Source organism: Electrona antarctica (genome assembly GCF_951216825.1).
Source record: "Electrona antarctica genome assembly, chromosome: 6".
In the NCBI taxonomy this organism is placed as follows: Eukaryota; Metazoa; Chordata; class Actinopteri; order Myctophiformes; family Myctophidae; genus Electrona; species Electrona antarctica.
The window spans coordinates 14,422,084-14,434,129 of record NC_136811.1 but is presented as its reverse complement, the minus strand read 5'-3'; the positions used below and the strand labels follow the sequence as shown (position 1 = coordinate 14,434,129).

Sequence of the window (12,046 nt, the reverse complement as noted above, 5' to 3'; positions counted from 1 at the left end):
GGACTGAGGGAGCGGCTAGACTGCAGGGAATACAGATAGTGGTTCAGACAGAATGGGATTTGACAAATCTCTCTATCAGCTTCGCAGTCACTTAATCCAGCCAAGTTCAATCTGTCTGGGAGCAGCGGCTGCAGTCAAAACATGTAGACAGGCACGCGCACAAGCACGCACAGAGACACGAGTAAATGCATGCACGCACACGTACCCACGTAAATGCACGCGCACACGTAAATGTAAATGCGCGCACACACACACACACACACACACACACACACACACACACACACACACACACACACACACACACACACACACACACACACACACACACACACACACACACACACACACACACACACACACACACACACACACACACCCCCCCCCCCCCCTCCATAGACTCCCCTCCATACACTCATTCCCCATCGCTCCTGCACACCTACAGTACATTCCAGCCTTTCTGAAGTTTACTAACATTCCAAAAGGCAAGCACTCAGCTGGGAAGCATTTCACGCAGTTCCTTAATCATATAAGCCAACACATAAATCACTATTAACGTGCACTTATCACATTCCCTCAGCATCGGCCCTGTTCACACACAGTGAGTCAACACGCTGATCAGCACATCCCAGCCAGCAGTGGAGTACTTCTACTACACTACATCTCAGAGGCAAATATTGTACTTTGTACTACAGTTTGACAGCTTCAGTTAATTATAGTTACTATATGCAGATATTTGTATTACAAAACATAAATTAACCACTGGAGCAGCATGGACATTTTAAGCCTTTTATTTAGGTGCTAGTATACAAACGACTAACGTTTCTATACATGCTATATTTGCTATATTTTGCTATATATGCTACTAGAATTTCGCGGGCCTTCGGCCCGCTCATCCTAACGCGATGCATCGCAAATGGGAAGAAGGCAATGGCAACCCATGATGTTTTCATTTATGCATTTGCTTGGAAAGCGCAAAGTTGCCAAGCTGGCTGAGTGGCCCTGTTTGGTTTTGTGTATGTGCGTATGAAAGCGAGCATGGCAAGGCGCAGGAACAGTATACTGTACTGTACTGTACTGTAAGTCTTTGTACTGTACTGTAGTCATGTGTACTGTACTGTACTGTTCTCTGTACTGTTGTATTAGTGTTTTTTTATTATTATTATTATTACATGGATTAATATTCTGATGTACTGTACTGTACTGTTCTCTGTGCTGTTGATATTATAGTTAGTAGTGTTGTGTTATTATTTATTATTATTATTATTATTATTACATGGATTAATATTCTGATGTGAGGTTTCTTTCTGTACTGTACTGTACTGTACTGTAGTCATGTGTACTGTAGTGTTCGCTGTATTGTTGATATTATTGTTGTTATTAGTGTAGTGTTGTTATTTATTATTATTATTATGATTGAAAGAGAGCATGGCAAGGCGCAGGAACAGTATACTGTACTGTACTGTACTCATGTGTACTGTACTGTTCTCTGTACTGTTATTAGTGTTGTGTGCTTATTTATTGTTATTATTATTATTACATGGATTAATATTCTGATGTGCTGTACTGTTCTCTGTACTGTTGATATTATAGTTATTAGTGTTGTGTTATTATGTTTTATGATTATTATTATTATTACATGGATTAATATTCTGATGTGAGCTTTCTTTCTGTACTGTACTCATGTGTACTGTACTGTGCTGTACTGTTGTTATGATTAGTGTAGTGTTCTAATTGTGTATTATTATTATTATTATTAGCGTTTTGTGGCGTGTGTGTGTGTGTGTGTGTGCCATTTCAGCTGCATCGCGAGGCGATCCGAAACCCCCCCCCCCCCGCGCACGCACGCACGCACACACCACACACACACACGTGTCTGCAGTGACACTGCGTTGTACACAGCTGTTCTATTTCATCCTTACTGACTGCCAGAGGCAGTGCTTAACACTGGACGCCAATCATCCAGTGTTAAGCAGTCATCTAGGATTCATAGAACCATAGTTACATACGTGACTTACGTTTTGTGTTGCAGCGCGTTGTTGCAGCGTGTGCGTGTAGTGTTGTTGTTGTTATCCATATATGCGCCTCGGTTCGTCCCGATTGTACCACGCCAGGTGTCGACGCGGTCGTGTTTGCATGATTGTAACTGTGTATGTAATCGCGGCGCTCTCCATCCAAGTTAGAATCAGTGTAGAAGCTGTGTTGTTGTTCTTCGTCTTCTTCTACTTTTGGTTTCCGGCAGGCTGTACACTGTGTGTGTGTGTGTGTGTGTGTGTGTGTGCGCGCGCGCACGCACGCACGCACGTGTGTGTGTGTGTGTGTGTGTGTGTGTGTGTGTGTGTGTGCGTGTGTGTGTGTGTGTACCGTGTAACTTCCGGTAGTGTTTCCGGAAGTGTGAAAGGTAACACGAAACACACGTGGGTCACGTGGTGGGGTTGTGAGCCATTGGGAAGGGGTGATGTAGTGTTGCCAGGTCCACGTATTGTAAGCGAGTGGTAGTGTGTGAAAGTATAGGCTGTAGGCTGTAGGAAGTCAGGGTTTGCGGCCTTGTTTACATAGACGTGGCAACAATGTTTGACAATGTTGGCGGCGCAGCCAATGAAAAGAGTGGAATCACGGGATGCAGTGTTGCCAGGTCTGCGAATTGTAAGCGAGTTGTAAGTAGCGTGTTGAATGGCATTTTTTCTGTGCTTGTTTTCATAGACGTGGCAACAAATTAGGCGGGGGTGTCGGTGCTTGTGGCGTGTTTGTGTTTATTAGTGATATTGCTGTTGTTTGTGAGTGTGGACGGGAGGCGGCTGTAGTGTCAGTGCAATGACAGTTTTTACGCGGGTGTTGTTGAGTGTGGCCGTGCGGCGCGACATGAGGAGATAGCCGTGGATCGACGCGGAGGGTAAGACTGTGTCGTGTTAGTGTGTTGTTGCAGTGTGTGTTGCAGCGTGTTGCAGCGTGTCAGTGACGTAGTAGCTGGTGACTTTATGTTCCTTTCCTGGGCTTGGGCACATGTTTTCAAATGTATAATAGATACATTTTTATATTATGGTATGGTATGGTATTTTACTTAAGTAAAAAGAAAAACATGAGTTGCTGGCTGTTGACGCCTTCTCCCACAGTACCTGCTCCAGTTTCCACAGGAACTTGACGGGCCGCGCGGCGGAGACGTCAGGCCAGTAGAAGAGAGAGAGGCGACAGCCGTGGACGGACAGGGAATAGTGGGAGATGGAGTCATCTGAGGACCAGAGAGAGAGAGAGAGAGAGAGAGAGAGACCAGAGAGACCAGAGAGAGAGAGAGAGAGAGAGAGACCAGAGAGACAGAGAGAGAGAGAGAGAGAGAGAGAGAGAGAGAGAGAGAGAGAGAGAGAGAGAGAGAGAGAGAGAGAGAGAGAGAGAGAGCAGGGGGAAACAGAACCCAGTCAGTGTTGCAGTTTAGACTTTAGCCCATTTAGGCCTGACGTCGAAATAAAAAAAATGTTCGCTCTGAAAGAATATACCTATTCAAAGATTTTTAAAAAATAGCAGACCTACAAGTTCATTTAGCTATTTTTCAATAGCTAAAGTATAACAGAATGCTTGAAACACCAAAAGGGGTTCCCGCCCAAAATGGGTTAGAGTTGTAATCAGTGGTTAGTTACTACTTCAACCCTGTAAATGGTAAATGGTGCATTTATATTGCGCTTTTATCCAAAGCGCTTTACATAATTATGCATTACATTCACACACGCACACATTCATACACCGATGGCAGAGGAAACCATGCAAGGCACCGACCGGAAAATCGAGAGCAATTAGGGGTTCAGAGTCTTGGTCAAGGACACGTCGACACTATCTCTGGGGGAGCCCGGGATCGAACTGGGAACCCGGCCACTCTACCCTTGAGCCACTGCCGCCCATATAGCTGATCAGAGTCGTAAAAGTGAGGACGCAAAATTGTGATTAGCCAGAATGAGATGATGTATGTCGTACGATGATGTCTGATGATAAGAGCGCCCCTCACTTCACACGGGAGTGATTTTTTTTTCAATAGCTTTTATACAGTATCTGCTATTGTTCACCCAAGAATAATATATACTATCTATGAAGCAGTCTCCGGCCGTATCGATCCCTTGTATAGAATCTGATCGCACTGATCTCTAGCACTCGTTTCACCCTGACTGAGTATTTACATCCATGGAAATACAGTCATTTTCCTGCTGCGATAGTATCCGGTTACGCAACATTCATATGGAGCTGCATACAACCACAGTATTCCCTGTGTGCCAATAAGCAGGTCTAATAGAGTAGATGGGGGTTAAATGCCTCATGCAAGCCAAGGGCACCTTGGTGGTCGTTTTTGAGCGACAGAGTAATTTATCCACTTTCCCCATGTGGATTTTTTCATTCTCTGCCATTCTGTGAATTCTTTCTAGCCACCTTCAGCATTCTCCTGGTGTACATGTGAGGAAGAAAACATATTTGTAGGCCTACTCTCTTAGTAAAACACCACACCATATTCTCGGCACAGTTCTTGAGATTTTCTCTCAATATGTTACGTTTTGGGCTACGGATCCCATTATCTATTTATTTGATGTCAATGTCAATTGAAACACACAGTGCTTGATTTGCTAGACTTTGTTTAAAAACATCACACCCATGTGAAGTGGGGAGCGCTCATCATACGTCATCCTACATCATCTCATTCTGGCCAATCACAATTTGTGTCCTCACTTTTGTCTTCAATGTTTGTGTTTACAGTTACACAAACCCTAAAAGCTGGACATAGAAGGGGCTAGAGCTCCTCAAACAAGCCCAAATTGATTAAATCAATTAATTACCAGCTGCATTATTATTATCTGTGGGTCTGCTGCTGACGTTATGCCACTTTTTAGCTGCGCTCCGCTGTTATGCTCAAATTAGTGACCCTAAAGAATTCTGAGGCAACATGGCTGGAGACGAGGCAGCCAATCAGAACTGCTCGACTAGCCATGCCGTGCAGACGATGGGATGTTATGGGTTGTTGCCAGTGGTGGCAACTGTCGTGACAGAAATAAGGTAAGCAGCCTCCAAAAACCAAACCAGGCAAGCAACTGAAATATGCGGACTAGGCAACTGGAAATATGCGGACTAGGCAACCCGAAATGTCGACTAGGTGTCGGTCTCTCGCAATTTGCGGTGTTGCAAGTTTCAGAGCAAGGCATAGACCAGGCTGCATGCTTTGCAAGCAGCTGGTAAAAATAGAAATTCCAGATAAACAGTCTGTCATCATGGAATGTATTGAAACCATGTCAACTGTAACCAGAGGTAAACTGGGTCAGAACATCCATGACTGACAGGTGTGACTGACCATTCTTGACGGTGCTGCAGACGATGGTCTCCTCCTCTTTGCGGCTAGCTCTCGTCTGAGTGGTGGACGGCTGGACGTTGGCCCCGCCCCGTCGCATCCACAGCTGCAGGGTGAAGTGGTCTCCCGACACGCCGGACACCACCGTGTCGGGAACCACCGCCACGTTGGTGGAGCCGTTGAAGGAGAACACCAGGGACGAATCGGAGGAAGGGAGAGTGGGCAGAGCCGAGGTCCAATTGGCCGCGGGGGAAGGGGGCGGGAGTAGGTCCACCTCGCCCCTTACAGCGCCTGGCCATGTGGACAAGAGAGGAAGGATGTGAAAATACTGATAGAAGTACAACATTTTATGTCCCTCTCTGCGGGTATACAGCATGTGGGTCTCGACCTTATGAATAGAGACGGCACCCGGAGGAAACCCTGAGGCGAAATGGACATAGTGGCCGAATTTGGTATTGGACCCAAACACATGAACGCGCTGGTCCGTTGACTATCATTGCGCACATTCATGATGACACGTGAACGCCGTTTCATACATAAACCCACGTGAACACGTGCAATGATAGTCAACGGCAGCGCGTTCATGTGTTTGGGTCCAATCCATCCCAGAATGCACTCTTTTTTTTTTTTTTAAGATATTTTTTTTGCGGCTTACGCCTTTTATTGGTTTTTGAAGGGACAGACAGTAGGCTGACAGGAAACGGGAGAGAGATGGGGGAAGACATGCAGTAAAGGCCGTGTCGGGCTCGGGAGTCGAACCCGCGGCACACTGCGACTGGATTACCAGTCGGGTGCCCAGACGGTTACGCCACCGCCTGGGCCCAGAATGCACTCTGTTCCTAAATATAATATATACTCTAAGGTCTCGACATATTCAAATTCAAAGGATCACCATATCACCATAACTCTGAGAGTGTAGAAAAGGAACCAAATGGAACCACTCACAGTTACAGATCCGTAAGGGGCCATTTGGTCCTTAACTATCAATAATCTAGCTGGGGACCACCTAGAACGCCTTCAAGGACCCCTGGGGTTTCCCGGACCGCATTTTGAGAACAGAATTACACCTGACATTACTGACCATTTTCCAAATATTGTTAGGTGGTATAAGTGGACCCTGATGAAGGCTCTTGAGCCAAAAAACGCGTTGGTCTTGAGCCGAAAAACGCGTTGTAGTTGTTGTTGTTTTTACTTTGCCAAGCTAAAAAGCCATGACTAAAATAGGCTTTTTAAAACTCAACTGTGAGAATATTTTGTATTCAAACTTTCAGATGATAAAAGGATCTGTTTCTCTGGCTGATATGTCTGTCGGCATTAATGAGTCACTTTGAATGTCATTCATAAGATACAGTCTATTTTCTTCTAGACTGCCTTCCTTGAAGATATAAAAGAATCACACGTGGGCGAAGTGAGGGTCGCAATATGTATTTATATTTGCATCGTCATTTACTGCCCTAAACATTACATTAAACTCCATAGACTTGGCCGGAAAACGATTTACGTCATAAGTGCTCTAAACAAACAAGTCCCATATAGACTTGGCTCAGGCTGAAATATGACATAGTCTTCAATAGCGACCCTCAAAAAACACGGTACGCTTTGGGAAATGATCGTCAGTAATGTCAAGTATACCAGCTGTCACCAGCTGGGCTAAACATGCCACACCACCACCGGTATGCTCTTGCAAGACCTGTCTCTGAAGCAACACCACATCCTGGCCTAGGATCAAAATGAACGCTTCTCCTACAGTATGACTCCCTCGTGTTGTTTCCTGCTCAACATGCCAACCAACCATCTCAATGACAAAAAGCAACCGTGCCTTTAAAAGAATACAGCGGAAGAAGAATGCTTTTCATTGTACAGTACGTGCTGCGCAAGGCTCCAGGTTCTGGTCCTCTGGACTAGGGCAAAGAGCGTTGACCATCTCAGATTCTACTGTGTGTGTGTGTGTGTATGGGTCAGTCTTGTGTCAGTTACAAAGCAGAACTCACCGCACAAGCGGCGCACAGATCTGTCCGAGTAGCTGTCTCTATCACAGCCCTTCCCAATATGACCTGTCTGCAGGTCTACAGTGGCCTGGATGTTCCATACGGTCTCCTCACACGTCTCCAGACGCAGGCTGGGGAACAGAGGGATGCTGCCTGACCCTGGAGTGTACTCCACGCGCTTGGTCCATCCTGAAAGAACGCACGCACGCATGCACGCACGCACGCACGCACGCACGCACGCACGCACGCACGCACGCACGCACGCACGCACGCACGCACGCACAACACACACACACAAACACACACACACACGTCAAAATGATGCATGCCAGGTTCACAAACCAAGAAGATTCCCTTATCAACCATGGCTTATCAACCAAGGAAGTTATCTCGTGTTCATAATACAACATAAACACCAACAATACATCTTCATACTGCAACATTCACTACAATTTACAATTTAGCAGACGCTCTTAATCCAGAGCGATTTACATTAAGCAAGAACAAAAACATGGTAATACATCATATACATAAAAATAGTCATCTTGAATCATATGTAAGCTAAGAACCTACCAGTGGAATATCTATATAATTAAACTATGACATAAAATGCTATCTAAGTTACATAAGTTGAGCCTTTGCATACGCGTGTAAGGTCGTCGAGGCTAGGGCAAGTGCTACGGCAAGTGCTACGCTAAAGTACACACAGCCCATTGTGAGAAAAGGAGGACCATTTCAGTCAAATATTCACTCCTGTCTCGTGCATCGTCAGTTTTTCCCCCAAAGCAACCTTCTCATCTCAACAAGCCAGTAATTGGTATACTGTAAATACACCCAGCTGATTCACGCATGTGGGAGTATTCATCCGTGGATATAGAGGAGCCAGTTAGCCCAGCCAACAATGTCCAATGAAAAACAACCACCAGATTGAATCATTTGATTCCATTACCAGAGATACAAGTGGGCCTCTGATACAGTATCTCTACAGCTTCTCATGTCCACTTCAACTTGGGAGCTTTTAACCACTCAAGCACTATATCGAAAACGTTCGAAATAGCATGATGCGACACATTGCGAGTAGATTGGCTTTTTATTTATTTATTTGCTATTTTCAGACATTTCCGAACGTATTTGAAAACGTACGAAACTCCTTCCCTTATGTTACTGATTGTTTTACGTTTAAAATCATTCATTTTCATCGATCAACCTAAATCATGAATTAGGCTTTATTCCTAGATGAGAGCAGAGGTATAGATATAGACCTTTGTTTGTTTTACCCTCCATTTCCTGTCTCTCTCCACTGTGCTGTCTATAAATGCCACTAAGATTAGAAGAAGTTATTGGTTATACCGATCCAGCCGGGCTTGCAGGAAGGTTTGACGGTGACGACCACCTGCGCGTCGGCCTGCGCGCGGTTCTTCCCGCAGTCAAACGCCGTCACCCAGAAGGTGTGAACGCGCTGCCGCTTTGAGTCCAGCGGCTCCGTGTTCTTTATGTTACCTAGGAGACAGAGAGGAGGACGAACCCAACATGAGAGAAGCAGAGGTGAATACATGGACGGTTTGAAAGGAGAAAGAGAGGAATTGGAAGGTGAAATGCAGAAAGGATGAAAAGGAGGGTGAAATGCAGAAAGAATGAAAAGGAGGGAGAAATGCAGAAAGGATGAAAAGGAGGGAGAAATGCAGAAAGAATGAGAAGGAGGGAGAAATGCAGAAAGGATGAAAAGGAGGGAGAAATGCAGAAAGGATGAAAAGGAGGGAGAAATGCAGAAAGGATGAAAAGGAGGGAGAAATGCAGAAAGGATGAAAAGGAGGGAGAAATGCAGAAAGAATGAGAAGGAGGGAGAAATGCAGAAAGGATGAAAAGGAGGGAGAAATGCAGAAAGGATGAAAAGGAGGGAGAAATGCAGAAAGGATGAAAAGGAGGGAGAAATGCAGAAAGGATGAAAAGGAGGGAGAAATGCAGAAAGGATGAAAAGGAGGGAGAAATGCAGAAAGGATGAAAAGGAGGGAGAAATGCAGAAAGGATGAAAAGGAGGGAGAAATGCAGAAAGGATGAAAGGGAGGGAGAAATGCAGAAAGAATGAAAAGGAGGGTGAAATGCAGAAAGGATGAAAAGGAGGGAGAAATGCAGAAAGAATGAAAAGGAGGGAGAAATGCAGAAAGGATGAAAAGGAGGGAGAAATGCAGAAAGGATGAAAAGGAGGCATGAATGAAAAAAAAGATGGAGGAAAGGGGTGTAAGAAAGAAAGAAAGAAAGAAAGAAAGAAAGAAAGAAAGGAGGAATAATGTGAAAGACAAACAGAATAAGGGTTAGTCATAATCAATAAGCATGCACGTTCAAAAGGCACAAAGATACACAATTATGCCATAACCACCTAAACCCATTATACTTTGTTTAATCCTTTTCCCCAAAATAGCTGATCTACAAACTCACAACCCATCCCAACGGGATTCATTGTGAGATTGTAAATCTGCTACTTTCACTCAATGTTCGCCTATTATCCCAGAATTCGGATGCTTGGGTTTGTGTGGTTCAAATGAAACCATTCTGTTCCCTGGTAAAACACACACTTAAGAGGTGCCCCAAATACTGCTCAGTATATTATACTCACAGTGCAAAAAGCCACAAGAGAAAAACAGGGATGGTAAACGACAGGGGAGAAAATGAAAAGCGACAGGCCTGTTCCTATTTTCAGAGACAAAGGCAGAGTGAGCAACAATGATAGGTTGACAGCCTCAGCATGTGAACCCGCAAAACAATGAGTCCAGGAAGAAAAAAAACAGGGACTGGGAGAATGATGAGGGGATGAAAGAGATAGCCAGAGGTAAATGGACTAGAAGAAGGAGAGAGAGAGAGAGAGAGAGAGAGGTAGAGCGAAAGAGAAAAGAGAATAGACAATGACAAGGCTACAGCATTTTCCACAGGCTCAGAACAAAAGGTGTCTGTGCTGCCGCATCAGTCTGACCCAAAATACAGAAGATACACTCATCCTCCACAATCTGATGTGAGCCCCGGACAATTCTGCAAAGTCACAGCAAAAGAACGGCTCCTGTGAAAATTGGTCTTCTAAGCCACTGTACAAAATGTCGGCGATCGATCTTCCGCTGACCTGTCAATGGACTTAAAGTTGCAGCCTTTTTTTCCTCTTTAAAAAAGATCCAACGCTATTCATACAATATGGGACTTAACGCCAAACCTCAAAAGTCCATAGAATACTTATATGCTCAACTGGGGAGTGCACATCATTCTATGTAGGGATAGAGTTTACATAAGTAAGCATCATTAAGGCAAGGCATCAACCATCACATCAGGAGCAATTAGGGGTTCAGTGACTTGCTCAAGGGCACTTCGACACTAACTCTGGGGGAGCCCGGGTTCGAACTGGCAACCTTGCCCCCCTGAGCCACCGCCACCCCTTGTATCCTTGTATCAATGTCCTTGTATCAATATTATATCCATTTCATGATATTAGACTGGATATTGTCTGTGATTTTGGATATCGTACTATTGTAATATTTATAAAAAATATTAATATCGGACTGGGAAAAATCGGTCTCGGCAGATACTCAAATGATCAGAATCGGATCGGGAGCAAAAAAATAAACATCGTAACATCTCTAATCGCCGGTAACAAATTCAAATCCAGCTCATCATCATGTCCTATATTTTATAAATCTAACCAGTAATCTCTGTTACCAGCTACTGTCAAACTGCTATATTAAACCAAACCGCTGCTGCAATGTTTATGTAGAGTCACAATACAATCGTCGACCCACAGAAATTACCTGGGAGAGGAATTAAGTACCTGTCCTGCATATCATATCAACTCAATGCAGCATAGACCAAATGAAATATCTCACTACCGCAACTAGGGTTGTCCCCATTGGATTGGGTGATCGGAAAAAGTATTGATCAACAATACTGTCTAGTAAGTGAGTGAGTGTTGCTGTTGAATTGTGAATGTGCGGCTGCATCCAAGGCTACATGGAAAATACAGTGAATCCTATAAAATAAGTACGTAACCTCAGGCTCAGGCTAACTCATGCGGCGGGTTAAAATGTGGTAAATTGATTAAAATCTGTCTTGAGGTCCACACAGCCCATCCCTCCACTCTATACTGCCTAATGAATCAGATATAATTTCTACTCTGCACTCCCACACAACTTCAACTATTTTCACTGTTTTGTTTTTTTTAGTAAATACACAGGGGGCATGGATGGACCCTCAGCTCAGAATGTTTCATATAAACCAGAAGGCATCCTGGGCGCTAAAACATTTATAACCCGCATTTATAACGCTTTGTAGGCAGTATGCACACGACTGATCATGAGGTCATGGGTCAAATCACATGCCATACTTTATCGCTGCCTTGCATTAATTTCCCCCCTCTCTCTCTCTCTCTCCCCTCTCCTTTCCCTGTACAGTGAAAAGACACAGGAGACATTTCAATATACTAAGAATAACAAAAATTAAGTGACTGTGAACACTTGCGGGGATCTCACCATCATTATCAATGGCGAAGGGTACACTGGGAGTGATGATGTCATAGAAGCAGATCTGGCTGTACTGCGGGGAGCAGTCGGCATCCAGCGCCTCCACGCGCACAATGCGATCAAACAGACGGCCCTCGGGGACCGAGGCTTCGTAGCGACGCTCCACGAACACGGGGGAAAACTCGTTGACGTCATTCACACGCACATGCACCGTGGCCCTGAGGGGGTAGAGATGAGTGGAGAGG

The 12,046-nt window shown here is 44.7% G+C and overlaps 1 protein-coding gene across 1 annotated transcript in view; it reads right to left on the bottom strand.

Annotated features, from left to right (window-relative positions):
• The window catches only part of clstn3 (calsyntenin 3), a 54,397-nt gene that overhangs the window by 35,241 nt on the left and 7,110 nt on the right, over positions 1-12,046 (bottom strand). The window contains exons 5-9 of the mRNA XM_079502963.1: positions 11,811-12,019; positions 8,656-8,805; positions 7,309-7,494; positions 5,321-5,608; positions 3,117-3,229 (exon numbers count right to left, since the gene is read on the bottom strand). Of these exons, the coding sequence (XP_079359089.1) occupies positions 3,117-3,229; positions 5,321-5,608; positions 7,309-7,494; positions 8,656-8,805; positions 11,811-12,019 (946 nt within the window). The remainder of the gene's footprint in view (positions 1-3,116; positions 3,230-5,320; positions 5,609-7,308; positions 7,495-8,655; positions 8,806-11,810; positions 12,020-12,046) is intronic.